Below are 17,500 nucleotides of genomic sequence, written 5' to 3' on the forward strand. Positions count from 1 at the left end.
AAACTACTGAACTTTTTAACTGTTCAGCCATTGTAACTGTTACTTGTCATCAACTATGACTCCTACCCACTGTAGCTAGTTAGCTAAGTTAGCTAAGTAACATGGTTAAGATGGATTAGCATGCTAGCATGTTAGCACGCTAGTTAGCATTTTTAGCAAAACTGCTAAAAATGATTAGTTAAGTTAGCTAAGTCACATGGTTAGCATAGTTAGCATGCTAGCATGTTAGCATGCTTAGTTAAGATTTTTTTAAAGAAAACTGCTAAAAATGATTAGCTAAGTTAGCTAAGTCACATGGTTAGCATAGTTAGCATGCTAGCATGTTAGCATGCTAGTTAGCATTTTTAGCAAAACTACTTATAATGATTAGCTAAGTTAGCTAAGTCACATGGTTAGTAAAGTTAGCATGCTAGCATGTTAGCATGCTAGCATGTTAGCATGCTAGTTAGCATTTTTAGCAAAATTACTTATAATGATTAGCTAAGTTAGCTAAGTCACATGGTTAGCAAAGTTAGCATGTTAAGATGCTAGTTAGCATTTTTTTTAGCAAAACTGCTAAAAATGATTAGCTAAGTTAGCTAAGTCACATGGTTAAATATACTTTCAAGATTTTAACACTGTTAAATGCTAGTTAGCATACTTGGTTAACATTATTATCTTTGTTAACATAGTTAGCATAACTGCTAGCAAACATTAGAGCCATTCCAAGTGTCAGTTATCGTCAACTATCTACCTAAATAATTTAACCATTTAAACTATCCACTTATTTAACTGTTCAGTCATTCCAACTATATTAAACCTCATCTACCTAGCAACCAATATAGTTTGTTTTACTCTGTATGATATTTTACATCATATTTTTGCATTTTCATGCACTGTATTTCCTTCAGGAAATGCTTTTCTAGTTCTTCTTCTAACGCTTTTTTTTTGCTTTAATACAGCTTCAACTGTTTAACGAGAAACTTCATTCAAACTTTAGTTATGTGGGTCTTACTTATGTGACTTCAGCTATGTATTTTTCAACTTTTGTAACTTTTATACTTTTTAAACTATTAATTAAAAAATTACTAAAATTTCCCCATTGACTTAACATTAGATTATGACATCACAATAGCAATTAGAATCCTATGCCAGGTGTTCAGGCCACCTGGATCACCATATATATGGCTCTGGCCAGGCCACCTGGATCAACTGAGAGTTTCTCAGGCTTTATGACATCATAGCAATTAGAATATTGTGCCAGGTGGCCAGGCCACCTGCATCAACTGTCAGTTTCTCAGGCTTTAAGCATACAGTCTCTCATTCTATGCTATAAGCCTGAGAAACTGTTCAGTCATTCCAACTATATTAAACCTCATCTACCTAGTTCAGTCATTCCAACTATATTAAACCTCATCTACCTAGTTCAGTCATTCCAACTATATTAAACATAATCTACCTAGCAAATAATTTAACCTTTTTAAACCATCCACCTATTTAACTGCTCAAGTCATTCCAACTACATTAAACCTCATCTACCTAGTAAATAATTTAACCTTTTAAACTATCCACCTATTTAACTGTTCAGTCATTCCAACTATATTAAACCTCATCCATCTAGCAAATAATTTAACATTTTCAAAATAAAAGTCCTCACTAGCTAGTTAGCATTATTAGCATTGTTAACATTTTAAAGAAAAACTGCTAAAAATGATTAGCAAAGTTAGCTGAGTCACATGGTTAGCATAGTTAGCATGTTAATATGGTTAACATAGTTAGCATTTTTAGTAAAACTGCTAAAATGACTAGCTAAGTTAGCTAAGTCACATGGTTAGCATAGTTAGCATTTTTTTCAAACTGCTAGAAAACATGAGCTAAGTTAACTAAGTAACTTGGTCAAAATAATTAGCTTTGTTAGCATAACTGCTAGCAAACATTAGAGTCAATCCAACTGTCAGTTATCACAACGATCTACCTATATAGAGCCTTTAAACTTTTTTTGTCTACCAACACGCATTAAACTATCAGTATGTCAACAACCTTTAAACTATCTACATATAACTTTTAAACTTTCAACATTCATTAAACTATCTGTCTATTAAACTTCAACTTTTAAACTGTCTAGGTCTAAACTATCAACTTTTTATTAAGCTATGCTATGTCTGTCCTAGCTTCATTTTCATGCACTCGTAATTCCCTGGAATTACATTCTCTAGTTCTTCTTCTTCTTCTAACGCGTTTAATGCAGCTTCAACCGTTTAACGTAGAAACTTCATTCAAACTATGTTACGTAGGTCTTACTTAGGACATGGGTGCTATGTATTTTTCAGCTTTGTAACTTTTATACTTTTTAAACTATTAATTAAAAACTGTTCAAAATTTCCCCATAGACTTAACATGGGCTGATGACATCACAATAGAGCCGTTAAGCAATTAGAATCCTATGGCAGGTGTACAAACTGGCCCTATTAAGACTACACATCCTGTTCAACTGCTTCCTCTGCCAAAAACTGTTTCAAAATAAAAGTCCTCACTACACTATTTCACTGTTAAACAATTTAACACTTTAAACTACTGAACTTTTCAACTGTTCAGCCATTGTAACTGTTTGTCTGCTTGTCATCAACTATGACTCCTACCCACTGTAGCTAGTTAGCTAAGTTAGCTAAGTAACATGGTTAGCATGTTAGCATGCTAGTTAGCATTTTTAGCAAAACGGCTAAAAATGATTAGCTAAGTTAGCTAAGTCATATGGTTAGCATAGTTAGCATGTTAGCATGCTAGTTAGCATTTATAGCAAAACTGCTAAAAATGATTAGCTAAGTTAGCTAAGTCACATGGTTAGCATAGTTAGCATGTTAGCATGCTAGTTAGCATTTTTAACAAAACTGCTTAAAATGATTAGCTAAGTTAGCTAAGTCACATGGTTAGCATGCTAGCATGTTAGTTACCATTTTTAGCAAAACTGCTTAAAATGATTAGCTAAGTTAGCTAAGTCACATGGTTAGCATAGTTAGCATGCTACCATGTTAACATGCTAGTTAGCATAACTGCTAAAAACAATTAGCTAAGTTAGCTAAGTGACGTAGTTAGCATAGTTAGCATGCTAGCATGCTAGTTAGCATTGTTAGTAAAACTGCTAAAAACAATTAGCTAAGTTAGCTAAGTGACGTAGTTAGCATAGTTAGCATGCTAGCATGCTAGTTAGCATTGTTAGTAAAACTGCTAAAAATGATTAGCTATGTTTGCTAAGTAATGTGGTTAGCATAGTTAGCATGCTAGCATGTTAGCATGCTAGTTAACATTTTTAGCAAAACTGCTTAAAATGATTAGCTAAGTTAGCTAAGTCACATGGTTAGCATTATTAGCATGTTAGTTAGCATAGTTAGCATAACTGCTAAAAACGATTAGCTATGTTAGCTAAGTAATGTGGTTAGCATAGTTAGCATGCTAGTTAGCATAGTAACTGTTAATATTATTATCTTTGTTAACATAGTTAGCATAACTGCTAGCAAACATTAGAGCCATTCCAACTGTCAGTTATCGTCAACTATCTACCTAAATAATTTAACCATTTAAACTATCCACCTATTTAACTGTTCAGTCATTCCAACTATATTAAACCTCATCTACTTAGCAACCAATATAGTTTGTTTTTACTCTGTATGATATTTTACATCATATTTTTGCATTTTCATGCACTGTATTTCCTTCAGGAAATGCTTTTCTAGTTATTATTCTTCTTCTAACGCAGCTAATGCAGCTTCAACCGCTTAACGAGAAACTTCATTCAAACATTGACGCCAGAGGTCTTAATTAGGACATGTGGGCTTTGTATTTTTCATCTTTATAACTTTTATACTTTTTAAACTATTAATTAAAAACTATCAAAATTTCCCCATTGACTTAACATTGCCCTTTATGACATCACAGCAATTAGAATCCTATGGCAGGTGTTCAGGCCACCTGGACCAACTGCCAGTCTCAGGCTTTAAGCATACAAACTGGCCCCTATTAAGACTACACATCCTGTTCAACTGCTTCCTCTGCCAAAACTGTTTCAAAATAAAAGTCCTCACTATAATATTTTACTGTTAAACAATTTAACCCTTTAAACTACTGAACTTTTTAACTGTTCAGCCATTGTAACTGTTACTTGTCATCAACTATGACTCCTACCCACTGTAGCTAGTTAGCATAGTTAGCTAAGTAGCATGGTTAACATAGTTAGCATGCTAGCATGTTAGCATGCTAGTTAGCATTTTTAGCAAAACTGCTAAAAAGGATTAGCTAAGTAACATGGTCAGCATAGTTAGCATGCTAACATGTTAACATGCTAGTTAGCATAGTTAGCATAACTGTTAAAAACGGTTAGCTAAGTAACATGGTTAGCATAGTTAGCATGCTAACATGTTAGCATGCTAGTTAGCATTTTTAGCAAAACTGCTAAAAATGATTAGCTAAGGTAGCTAAGTAACATGGTTAGCATAGTTAGCATGCTAGCATGTTAGTTAGCATAGTTAACATAACTGTTAAAAATGATTAGCTAAGTTAGCAAAGTAACATGGTTAGTATAGTTAGCATGCTAGCATGTTAGCATGCTAGTTATCATTTTAAGCAAAACTGCTAAAAATGATTAGCTAAGTTAGCTAAGTAACATGGTTAGCATAGTTAACATAATAGCATGTTAGCATGTTAGTTAGCATAGTTAGCATAACTGTTAAAAACTATTAACTAAGTTAGCTAAGTAACATGGTTAGTATGTTAGCATTTTTAGCAAAAGTACTAAAAATGATTAGCTAAGTTAGCTAAGTAACATGGTTAGCGTAGTTAGCATGCTAGCTAGCATAGTTAGCATAACTGTTAAAAATTATTAACTAAGTTAGCTAAGTAATATGGTTAGCATGTTAGCATGCTAGTTAGCATTTTTAGCAAAAGTACTAAAAATGATTAGCTAAGTAACATGGTTAGCATAGTTAGCATGCTAGTTAGCATAGTTAGCATAACTGCTAAAAATGATTAGCTAAGTTAGCTAAGTCACATGGTTAGTATACTTAGCATTTTAACATTGTTAGCATGTTAGTTAGCATAGTAACTTGGTTAACATTATTATCTTTGTTAACATAGTTAACATAACTGCTAGCAAACATTAGAGCCATTCCAAGTGTCAGTTATCGTCAACTATCTACCTAAATAATTTAACCATTTAAACTATCCACTTATTTAACTGTTCAGTCATTCCAACTATATTAAACCTCATCTACCTAGCAACCAATATAGTTTGTTTTTACTCTGTATGATAATTTACATCATATTTTTGCATTTTCATGCACTATATTTCCTTCAGGAAATGCTTTTCTAGTTTATAATTATTATTGTTATTATACACTAAGCATGTAATGATGGGCTCTTCTAGGGGAGGGCTGGACACAGGGGACCTGCTGGAAAAGAAGGACAGAGAGGCCCGAAGGTGAGCCAGCTTTGAGACCCCCCCACACACACACACACACACACACACCACACACACACACACACACCCCAACACCTGAGATGGGGACTCGTCCGCCTGACTGAGCCCAATTCACCTGTAGAGTTGGGACCAGACTGAGCCCAGTTCATCTGTAAAGTTGGGACCTGACTGAGCCCAGTTCACCTGTAGAGTTGGGACCAGACTGAGCCCAGTTCATCTGTAAAGTTGGGACCTGACTGAGCCCAGTTCACCTGTAGAGTTGGGACCAGACTGAGCCCAGTTCACCTGTAAAGTTGGGACCTGACTGAGCCCAGTTCACCTGTAGAGTTGGGACCAGATTGAGCCCAGTTCACCTGTAGAGTTGGATTTAGTGGAAACTGCTGGATCTGATGTTTGTGTTTCAGTGTTAAAGTAGTGGCAGACTTTTTGGACTGTACAGTTTTGCGTAGATACTCTAACTGCAAAGGTCTTAGGGTATTGTTGTCTTTTCTGTGTGAAAACCACATTGTGTGTTTTTTTTTTTTTTTTCTCCTGACAGGACCTGTTTGGTGTTTTAGTGGAACCTGAGAATGTGTTTTGAGTCTCGATATGACAAAAAAAAATGTTTTCTCAGTGTTGCTGTGTCTAGAGAGTGTAGTCACATGGGTAACAGCAGGACGAGACACTGTGTACAGTGTGTGCTGAGGTAGCAGACGCAGTGCTCACACATGCCCTAGTTGATCCAAGTCTTTTATTCCTGTCGTTTATTCCTGTCGTTTCCAGGGAGATACTGGGATACCGGGCGTTGGCACTCCAGGACCCAAAGGCGATAAGGTGTTTATCTCTTTCTCTCTCTCTTTCTCTCTCTCTCTCTCTCTCTCTCTCCGCCTTTCTCTCTCTCAGCTTGTGGTTGGGATTTTAAAATTGTTTTTTTCATGGTGTAACTGTGTGAGAAAGTACAACTCACTCTCTCTCTCTTTCTCTCTTTCAGGGTGATTCATGTGGTGTCTGCTCATCCCCCTCTGAGGTGGGGAGTCACTCCACCATCAAGGTGGCCGGTACCGAGGGCAAACAGGTGAGGACCTGAGAGAACAGGTGTACTGGAGGCAAACAGGTGAGGGCCAGGCCAAACAGGTGTACTGGGGGCAAACAAGTGAAGACCAGGGCAAACAGGTATACTGGGGGCAAACAGATGTACTGGGGCCAAACAGGTGAGGGCTAGGGCAAACAGGTATACTGGGGACAAACAGGTGTACTGGGGGCAAACAGGTGAGAGCTAGGGCAAACAGGTATACTGGGGGCAAACAGGTGTACTGGGGGCAAACAGGTGAGGGCTAGGGCAAACAGGTATACTGGGGGCAAACAGGTGAGGGCTAGGGCAAACAGGTGAGGGCTAGGGCAAACAGGTATACTGGGGGCAAACAGGTATACTGGGGCAAATAGGAAAACAGAGGGCAAACAGATGAGGGCAAACTGGTAGACCAAGGGTTCCATTGCTCTGCTGTAGTACCATGTTTAAAACATCTATCAAACCAAAGGCCACGTGCCACCATCTTTTCTCATCTGGAATATCATGGTGGTAATGACTATGCTTTTAAAAATGAAGGACACACAAGGAAATTAACTAACAGTAAATCCTAATGAACTGGAGCAATACAAGTGCAAATAAACAATGATACATCACATTATCAGTGGGGCAAGTCATTAGTGCTCGAGCATTATACATCTCATGGGATAGCTATCCGTTTAGAGTGAGCCAAATCCTCAGTAAACCTGTTTGAAGTTTCTAATAAAAGGAAGGTTGTTACCTTAAGAGAGCTTCTTAGCTGATGTAATCTTCAGGAAATTAATGCAAGTCTGCAGTCGTTTTTGTAGTTTGTTTTGTCTGTGTGTGTGTGTGTGTGTGTGTGTGTGTGTGTGTGTGTGTGTGTGTGTGAAAACAACCTCAGGCTGAGACATAACATTGTCTTGGAATGTCTTTGTGCCTGGGTGAGAAGGTTAAGCTGGTACATTATTTCAATAAGCTTCCTTTTAAAAAACATGAAATAATTCCTCTTGAACATGATAAAATAAATAGCTTCAGTTCAACCCGCCCAGATTAAGTTCACTTCGACACTCGGAAAGTGCCGGAAGCTCCAGTTCAAGCGGTTGTTGCAATGTTCATGCAAAGCAGAGCAGTTTGCTGAAGTATCACCTTTGGTGAAGCAGTGATGCAGAGCCGCAGGCTTACGAGCTCATCTCCCCCCTCTCTCTGTGAACCGAAGTCTGAAATGGGGTGTGATAATGGTGTGTGTACAAATGGGACACACACACACAGCCGGGGCGAAAAGGAGCTTTGGGGTGCAAGTACGTTTTGGACTGCTGGACAAAAGCACAAGTCACCGCAATAACGATAAAGTTTGCACACCAGACATAAAAGGAACCGTGTGTAAGAAATGTATTTCTATTAATCATAAAATGGCCCTGATAAGTCACTAGACATTGAGAAATCATGTTTATTTCAAATACTTATATCACTGACAACAGTAGTCCGGCCAGTATATTGTCATTTAAAAAGTGAAGTTGCAGCCCTCAGCTGATATTGATGTTGTGTTTTGTCATGTCATGGTGTGTTTTGGCCTGATGCGCCACCCTCCACCTAACTACTAATCACGAAGTCAGTAGTGTTTCAGCATCCGGGTTGGCAATCTCGAGTTAGGGGGGTTCCTTTAATGGTGTGACGTTTCGAGGCAAGCCCTTCCTCAGACGTGCAGTAAAGGTCTCATGTCCTCTTTCTGTCCTCAGGGTCCACCTGGGCTGGCAGGATCTAAAGGCGAGAAGGTGAGCATGGCGTAGAGACCCTTTAAAGCCATAAAGTGGCGATGTGGAATATGTTAAAGGAGCCATAACTGTTTTGGGTTTTTTTTCCCCACACTGCTCCTAACCCTAACCCTAGCCTGCAGCATTACAGTAATAAATCTCTGAGGGCTTACAGCATTATGGTAATATATCTCTGAATACATCAACTAGAAGGGCGCTCACAGTGTGCAGTGTTTTGCCCAGGCGCAATGCTGTCTCCCAGTGCTGCACATCAGAAAGGGCGCGAGAGCTTCTCCCTTTGGCACATGCTACAACTCTCCACCCAGTGTCATGGCAACTGGGCCATCCCGCCAGACAAACACACACATCACTCCTGATGCTCCCTAACAGTTATGCTGTGCATTTTACAAACTTTGTGTCTCTATTTCAGTCAGACATGTTTGTGCATTTTCCTCACACATAATAAAAATGTACCGTAATTTCCCAACTATTATAGCCAATGTTTACATTGATTTTGTGAAATTTCTTCAGCTATGAGGTTAAGACACAGAGGCAGTTAATACGGTATTAATTTTTCTTTTTTACTTGCATAAAGCACTGTCCCGCGATTTATACACAATGCAGCTAATACACAGGAAATTACTGTATGAATTGATTAGATAAGATGGTTCTGTAATAGCTAAATTCCTATTCCTAAATGTAGTTTGGAGACATGTTTCATTAATACCAAAAATCCTAAATGTCATTCTAAACTGAGATATGAGAGGATTTCAGAGTTAGGACGCTTCTGAAATGAGGACCCTGGTTGCGTTCCATAGGGTGACCAGGGGTTGCAGGGAGACCCGGGCACCAATGGCAGTCCGGGTGTGCCAGGACTGCCAGGAGACTCTGGGCGAGATGGCGTGGCTGGCATTAAAGGAGAGAAGGTGGGTGCTCCTACTGTCAGCCAGTAGCATGTCATAGTTATGTCAATATATCATATGTACCGTATTTTCCGGACTATAAGTCGCACCTGTGAAAAAATGTGTCATTAAGAGGAAAAAAACATATATAAATATATAATATATAAATATATATATGTTGCACCTGAGTCGCAGGACCAGCCAAACTATGGAAAAAAAAGTGTGACTTATAGTCCGGAAAATATGGTAAATGTAAAATATTTTTAAATATTTATTTAAATATTTAAATAAACTGTATTTTACAATGTTTTACATCAGCCACAACTGTTGTAGTCTCTTGTGACCTTGAAGTTCCAGCACGCAAGAGTTGAATGTTGCATTCATGTTTGAACTCTTTGATGACCTGTTGCCAGGGAGACGCTTGTGACAGCTGTCCATCACTCCCTGAGGGGCTGACGGATGTGGTGGGCTTGCCCGGAGCCAAAGGGGAGAGGGGTGAACCAGGAGTAGCTGGAGTGGGCAAACCAGGGAAACACGTGTGTGTGTGTGTGTGTGTGTGTGTGTGTGTGTGTGTGTGTGTGTGTGTGTGTGTGTGTGTGTGTGTGTGTGTGTGTGTGTGTGTGTGTGTGTGTGCATGTACTGTGTGTTTCTGTGTGTTTGTGTGTTTGTGTGTGTGTGTGTGTGTGTGTGTGTGTTGTGTGTGTGTGTGTTTGTGTGTGTGTGTTTGTGTTCGTGTGTGTCTGTGTGTTTGTGTGTGTGTGCATGGATACATGTGTTGTGTGTTTGCTCGTGTGTGTGTGTATGAAGGCTTTCTACAACAATCTGATGTGGTGGTTATAAGGGATAAGGCAATACATTAATAATATTGTGTAATATAATAATAACATTGTCTAACTTAATAATAATGTGGCTGCTGTGTTTGACATGAATCCACCATGCTCTGAGATACCCTTAGGATATAGTCTGCTGGTTTTTCATTCTGTTATAAATAATGAACAATGAAATAAATATTTCAGATGTTTTTACATTTTCATGCATAGTTTACTATTTTGAAACCGTGGATGAGTCTTATGGAGAGACACTACTGCCAATAGTTTAAATAAAAACATCAGGGATATTTAATCTAGATTGGCTTGATGTGAATCACAGGGATGAAATAAAGGCGAGTGTCAAACAAACTCAGTCAGTGACATTCAAACTTAAAGGGACACCAGGCAAGCTTGATGCTTTTCTCTCTGAAAACTCCCCTGCCCGGTCTGAAGCTCTTTTCCTTTTCTTTGCATCTTCCGTCAAGGGTTTTCGCTGCTTCTTCGCCGGCTCTGCCATTATACACACGTTTGCAACAATCACTAGCGTTTTGTTAGCCTGCCTCTGTGCTGTGGATGCAGGATGGAAACTGATCCTGCTTCGGTCGGCGGGTACGACACTAAACTTGCAAGCGCGATATTCTTCCTACAGGCAGTAGGGGCGGGCGAGAGAGTCTTCATTCGCCCTGTAATGAGTCATTTAACCATATACCGACTTACGAAGATGAGTAATTAACACGAAAACGTTGCCTGGTGTCCCTTTAATGCATTTAATTAAACATATATTTTTTTATCTCATACATGAATGTACACGATTTTGAATTGGGTGGCGTGAACTCTGCTTTGATGTACTGCCATGCACTGAGAGGCTGTATTACCCTGTAAAAACTGAAAAAGCCCTCGAGGCCACGAAGGCAGATCCCAACACACACACAACACACACACAACACACAACACACAGGTAGAGCTCAGGTGAGGCTCGTGAAGACAGCAGATGGTTATGCATGAATGAAATGAGACTGTTTGTTTGAAATGAGAATGTTTTGTAGCCTGGAAAATCCAGACCCTGGTAATCTACAAAGATTAAGGGTCTGGCCACGAACAATGTAATGGCCCAACTCGAGGGACGGCACCAAGCATGCATTTGAAATCTCACTGCACACAGTTGAATAACACTAGACCAATGTTTACTCAGAATGATTCCGGACTTCGACGCAAGAGTCTATATCAGAGACGATTTAATTGGTTTCACGGGATGCAAGGGGTAAAAGTAACGTGCATCATTGCTCATTGCCAGAGTGTCTCGCAGAGACAATTCCATTGTGCTCTCGCGAGACCTCTGGATTTCCAGGGTAGGTGTTTTGAGGATCTTTCAATGAATGCATGGATTATATAGAGCTGTAGTGTTTTTAATGAGTATTTGAACCAGACTGAACACATGCGAATCAGTGTCCATGTGCATTATGCAGCCGCCGCTGATATGCGTGGCATGTAGGGCCTCAGTGCAAATGGGGTCATGGGGAAAACCATATGGGCTGGGCTCGAAACTTTTTGCCTGCAATGCAAAGATGAGAAGGGGGGTGGGAGGTGGGGGTGCTAAATCAGCTGTGTAATGGGTTGGGCCATTGAACTGACATCAGCTGACGTGACACATATTGCTGAGATGTGTGTGGCGTGGTTTAGCATTTGCAGGCAATACAATGAAGCAATGAGTGTGTGTGTGTGTGTGTGTGTGTGTGTGTGTGTGTGTGTGTGTGTGTGTGTGTATGTGTGTGTGTGTATCTGTGTGCGTGTGTGTGTGTGTGTGCGTGTAAGTGTGTGTGTGTGCGTGTGTGTGCGTGTAAGTGTGTATGTGTATGTGTCTCACTGCCAATGCAATGAAGCCATACGTATGGTCATCTCCTAATGAAATGGCCCTGTGCTGGCCAATCTGTGACTAATGTGTTTAGTGTTGGGAAGTCCACATATGGCTCATTACAGTAGCGATGCCTAGACCAGTGACAGCCTGGATAGACTGAATGAGCTGTTTAATGGTGCAAGTGCGTCTCATATGGATTAACAGACTCTTTGCTGTCCGATGTCTCCAAATGCCCTTCCGTAATGTCATGACTGTGAAGTTGAGTTCGGGGTTTTAAGATGCTGCTCACTCTTTGACTCATTCTTTGACTCACTCTTTGACTCACTCTTTGACTCATTGTGTTGTTCTCCCGTCTCTAGGGTCAGCCAGGTCTTCCTGGGGTGCAGGGGCCTCCGGGACCTAAAGGAATGCAGGTGCGTGCGTGCATGCGTGTGTTTGTGTGTGTGTGTGTGTCGGGGGGGGTGTGTTTGTGCATGTGCACATGCTTACGTGTGAGTGTGTGTGCGTGTGTGTGTGTGTGTGCCTGTATGAGGATGTGCTTTGTGTGTGTGTGTGGGCATGCATATGTGAGTGCATGCTTTCATGCAAGTGTGTGTGTGTGCATGCATGTGCATGTGTGTGTGTGTGTGTGTGCATGCATGTGCATGTGTGTGTGTGTGTGCATGCATGTGTGTGTGTGTGTGTGTGTGTGTGTGTGTGTGAGTGTGTGAGCAGGATGGGTCTAATGACTGTATGTGTATCTCATCCAGGGTGACCCAGGACCTGCTGCTGTTGGACTTCCTGGACCACAGGTGTCATTCACACTAATCTCTCAGAGCACTATTTCACACCATTGACATAAAGATTGGTTACACACACTTCATAAACCTGTGTGGAGGTGCAGCTTTAGGTTCATACAACTGTGTGGAGGTGCAGCTTTAGGTTTATATTCCTGTGTGGAGGTGCTGTTTAGAGTCCTGTGAGGAGGTGCTGTTTAGGGTCCTGTGAGGAGGTGCTGTTTAGAGTCATGTGCTGTTTAGAGTCCTGTGCTGTTTAGAGTCCTGTGAGGAGGTGCTGTTTAGGGTCCTGTGAGGAGGTGCTGTTTAGAGTGATGTGCTGTTTAGAGTCCTGTGCTGTTTAGAGTCCTGTGAGGAGGTGCTGTTTAGGGTCCTGTGAGGAGGTGCTGTTTAGGGTCCTGTGAGGAGGTGCTGTTTAGAGTCCTGTGAGGAGGTGCTGTTTAGAGTCCTGTTAGAATGGTTATTGGCTCTGCTTGGGTTTTCTCCTCCTCGTCCTCTTATCCTCATATTTTGGCCTCTCTGTCTCCATCTTTCTCTCTCCCTCTCTACCCCCCCTCTCTCCTCTACCTCCATCACTCTCCTCTCTCTCCTCTCTCTCTCTCCTCTCCTCTCTCTCCCTCTCTGTCCTCTCCTCTCTCTCCCTCTCTCTCTCCTCTCCCTCTTTCTCTCCCTCTTTCTCTCTGCCCCCCTCTCTCCTCTACCTCCATCACTCTCCTCTCTCTCCCTCTCTCTCTCCTCTCCCTCTTTCTCTCCCTCTTTCTCTGTCCTCTCCTCTCTCTCCCTCTCTCTCTCCTCTCCCTCTTTCTCTCCCTCTTTCTCTCTGCCCCCTCTCTCCTCTACCTCCATCACTCTCCTCTCTCTCCCTCTCTCTCTCCTCTCCCTCTTTCTCTCCCTCTTTCTCTCTGCCCCCCTCTCTCATAGGGCATAGAGGGTCCTCGGGGTATTCCTGGTTCTGGTAAGTATCAATAGGGCATCAGATGGGTCTGTCTAGACAGTTCCCCTCCAGGTAGCATATTAGCTGTGTACCTCTCTAGCTGTTCTTGCAATCAACAGTTTCATTTGTGATGTAGCATACATCAGATGTATTCATAATTTTATCTGTTTTAGCAGGTTATTTAAATCAGAAGTGTAATAGATTTTGATTGGTGGATTGACTGTTTGATTGATGTTTTGTTACCCCTAATCCCCAGGGTCCCATTGGACCAGCTGGAGCCCCTGGACCAATCGGGCCTCAGGGAGAAAAGGTGGGTGGAACTTATTAAAGCTAAGTAAATTTGTCTTTGTTGTTGGTTATGCACTGAACGAAGTCAGATGTGTGTGTGTGTGTGTGTGTGTGTGTGTGTGTCTCCCTACAGGGCATGAAGGGGGAAGTTGGACCTGCAGGACCTCCAGGTCCAGCGGCTGTTGGACCAATGGGACCTCCGGTAAGGAGATAGTGGGTGTGATAGTGTGTGTGTGTGTGTATGTGTGCGTGATACGGGCGAGGCAAATACCAGCCTTTGATTTCTGCCATTGAGAACCTAGGATGCAAATGCAAGCTCATTGTGTTAGTGCTTGGTAGCCTAGGTCATGGACATAGGTTGGCGGTCCGTGGACTTTGCAGATGCCTGCAACGTGCAAAAAACATAATCAAGGACTTCACCCATCCAGGCCATGATCTTTTCACCCTTTTTCCATCTGGAAGGCGCTACAGTTCCCTCCAGTGTCGCACCTCTAGACTCTCTAAGAGTTTTTACCCAAGTGCCATTAAACAACTGAACAATTGATGGCACTGCACCCTTTGGACTGTCTTTTTTAGCTACTTATTTATTTATTACTGTGCATATATTGTCTTGCTGTCTTTTGTCTTAGGTGTAGTTCATGTTCCGTGTTTCATGTGTCTTGTTATGTGTCACCACTAGGGGAAGTGCAATTGAATTTCGTTGTCACTATGTGCAATGACAATAAAGGCATTCTAATTGGGGGAATATATAAAACTAAGGCCAAGCAGCTAGTGAAGTACTGTTCCATATCAGCAATTATAGGAAGCATGTTTATTTGGAAGAGACGATGCTTCCTATATCATTGAATCTATAAACTCATGATAGATTGCTGAGCTGCTTTAATGTACTGGATTATTCAGAAGATTGATGTAAAGTATATAAAATGTCTGTGTGCATGTGTGTGTGTGTGTGTGTGTGTGTGTGTGTGTGTGTGTGTGTGTGTGTGTGTGTGTGTGTGTGTGTGTGTGTGTGTGTGTGTGTGTGCGTCACGGTGTCCTTTGTTTCCCGTGTGTAACAGGGCAAAACCGGGACCCCAGGTCATCCAGGTATCCCTGGACAAGATGGCCAACCTGTGAGTAAAGCACCACTCCTCCTCTCTCCTCTCTCTCTCTCTCCTCTCTCTCTTTCTCTCTCTCTCTCTTCTCTCTCTGTCTCTCCTCTCTCTCTCTCTCTCTCTCTTTCTCTCTCTCTTCTCTCTCTCTCTCTCTCTCTCTCTCTTTCTCTCTCTCTTCTCTCTCTCTCTCCTCTCTCTCTCTTTCTCTTCTCTTCTCTCTCTTTCTCTCTCTTCTTTTCTCTACCTCTCCATCTCTTACTCTTTCATCCCTCTCTTTCTCAACCTCTCTTGTTTCCTTCCTGAAGCTCTTTAAGTCTGTCCAACTCATCTGTTTGCCACAGGGACAGCAAGTGTTGTGTGTGTTGATGTCACATGTGTGTTATTAAACCTGAGTGAGTGACCTCACAGGGCTTATAAAACCCCTATGAGAACAACAACACTACCCCCCCACACCTCTTTTCTCTCTCTCTCTCTCTCTCTCTCTCTCTCCCTCCCTCTCTCTCTCTCTCTCTGCCTGTCTGTCTGCTTCAGAAATAAAAGTCTGCATAACCTTAGGGATCTTGGGGAGTTTGGCAAAGAGTTTGTTGTGTCTGTCGAGTTTGTGTTCATTAGTGCTACCAAAGCTTTGTGTGTGTGTGTGTGTGTCTGTGTGTGTGTGTGTGTGTGTGTGTGTGTGTGTGTGTGTGTGTGCGTGTTTGCCTTTGTCATCTTCTGTGCCTCTCAGCACAGCATGTGCAAGTGTTTGTTCACTTAAGGCTTTGTATAAGGTTGTTGTGGGCACTGTTCTTGCAGGAACTGTGTGTGTTTTGAACACACAGTGGGGGCGGGGCGGTAAACAAGGGGCGTGTGTTTATGAGTGTGTGTGTGTGTGTGTGTGTGTGTGTGTGTGTGTGTGTGTTGTGTGTGTGTGTGTGTGTGTGTGTTTATGAGTGTATGTGTGTTTGTGTGTTTATGAGTGTGTGTGTGTGTGTGTTTATGAGTGTGTGTGTGTGTGTGTGTGTGTGTGTGTGTGTGATGTTGTCTCTTGTCCTCATGTCTCCTTACCCCTGTGTCCCTACATCCCTGCTGCCCTCAACGGCACATCACACAACACTCACTAAATGTGTTAACTGTGTGTGTGTGTGTGTGTGTGTGTGTGTGTGTGTCTTTCTTTGTAGGGAACTAATGGAGCTAGAGGCGAAAAGGTACGTGTGTCAATTTAGTTTATTTGATTTATTTTAGTATGTGTGTGGCATGGGTTAGGTGTATGTGAGGTATTATTCCTTTGTGCGTGTGTATGAGTGTGTGTGTGCATCTGTGCGTGTGTTTGTGTGTGTGTTTGTGTGTCCGTGTGTGTGTGTGTGTGTGTGTGTGTGTGTGAAACTGCATCTCCACCAGACCAAACTAAAAGGGCCCAACAGCAGAGACAGCTATTAATTGTTGTATGCACCAGACTGTCAACTTCATTTTGTTCCTAGCGAGGAGCAGCAGGAGGAGAACATAAGGACACGGTGTGAGGGAGGAGCAGGAGGAGAACACAGTGTGAGGGAGGAGCAGGAGGAGAACACAGTGTGAGGGAGGAGCAGGAGGAGGAGGAGGAGAACACAGTGTGAGGGAGGAGCAGGAGGAGGAGGAGGACATAAGAACACAGTGTGAGGAAGGAGGAGGACATAAGGACACGGTGTGAGGGAGGAGGAGGAGGAGGAGGAGAACACAGTGTGAGGGAGGAGCAGGAGGAGGACACAGTGTGAGGGAGGAGGAGGAGGAGAACATAAGGACACGGTGTGAGGGAGGAGGAGGAGGAGGAGAACACAGTGTGAGGGAGGAGCAGGAGGAGGAGGAGGACACAGTGTGAGGAAGGAGGAGCAGGAGGAGGACATAAGGACACAGTGTGAGGAAGGAGGAGAAGGAGGAGAACATAAGGACACGGTGAGGGAGGAGGAGGAGGAGGAGGAGGAGAACACAGTGTGAGGGAGGAGGAGGAGGAGGAGGAGGACATAAGAACACAGTGTGAGGAAGGAGGAGGACATAAGGACACGGTGTGAGGGAGGAGCAGGAGGAGGAGGAGAACACAGTGTGAGGGAGGAACAGGAGGAGGAGGAGGACATAAGAACACAGTGTGAGGAAGGAGGAGGACATAAGGACACGGTGTGAGGGAGGAGCAGGAGGAGGAGGAGAACACAGTGTGAGGGAGGAGGAGAAGGAGGAGGAGGAGAACACAGTGTGAGGGAGGAGCAGGAGGAGGAGAACACAGTGTGAGGGAGGAGCAGGAGGAGGACATAAGGACACAGTGTGAGGGAGGAGCAGGAGGAGGACATAAGGACACAGTGTGAGGGAGGAGGAGGAGGAGGATGAGGAGTAGGACATAAGGACACAGTGTGAGGGAGGAGGATGAGGAGTAGGACATAACGACACAGTGTGAGGTAGGAGGAGAAGGAGGAGGAGGACACAATGTGAGGGAGGAGCAGGAGGAGAACACTGTGTGAGGGAGGAAAGACAGAAGGACAAACAAAGCTAAAGGACAGCAGGTACAGAGCGAAGAAAAGACAAACACTTATTGACCTGAGAGAAAGAGAGAGAGAGAGAGAGAGAGAGAGATCATTTTTATAAAGACAAATTTGCTTTGACATACATGA

At 42.4% G+C, this 17,500-nt stretch overlaps 1 protein-coding gene across 1 annotated transcript in view; it reads left to right on the top strand.

Moving 5' to 3' along the window:
- The window catches only part of col16a1 (collagen, type XVI, alpha 1), a 127,087-nt gene that overhangs the window by 71,607 nt on the left and 37,980 nt on the right, over nt 1–17,500 (top strand). The window contains 14 exon segments of the mRNA XM_048230151.1: nt 5,396–5,449; nt 6,212–6,262; nt 6,420–6,503; nt 8,213–8,248; nt 9,046–9,153; nt 9,543–9,665; nt 12,153–12,206; nt 12,543–12,584; nt 13,491–13,524; nt 13,623–13,630; nt 13,760–13,813; nt 13,925–13,993; nt 14,850–14,903; nt 16,043–16,069. Of these exon segments, the coding sequence (XP_048086108.1) occupies nt 5,396–5,449; nt 6,212–6,262; nt 6,420–6,503; nt 8,213–8,248; nt 9,046–9,153; nt 9,543–9,665; nt 12,153–12,206; nt 12,543–12,584; nt 13,491–13,524; nt 13,623–13,630; nt 13,760–13,813; nt 13,925–13,993; nt 14,850–14,903; nt 16,043–16,069 (798 nt within the window).

The sequence above is a fragment of the Alosa alosa genome, chromosome 20 (genome assembly GCF_017589495.1).
Source record: "Alosa alosa isolate M-15738 ecotype Scorff River chromosome 20, AALO_Geno_1.1, whole genome shotgun sequence".
Classification (NCBI taxonomy): domain Eukaryota; kingdom Metazoa; phylum Chordata; class Actinopteri; order Clupeiformes; family Clupeidae; genus Alosa; species Alosa alosa.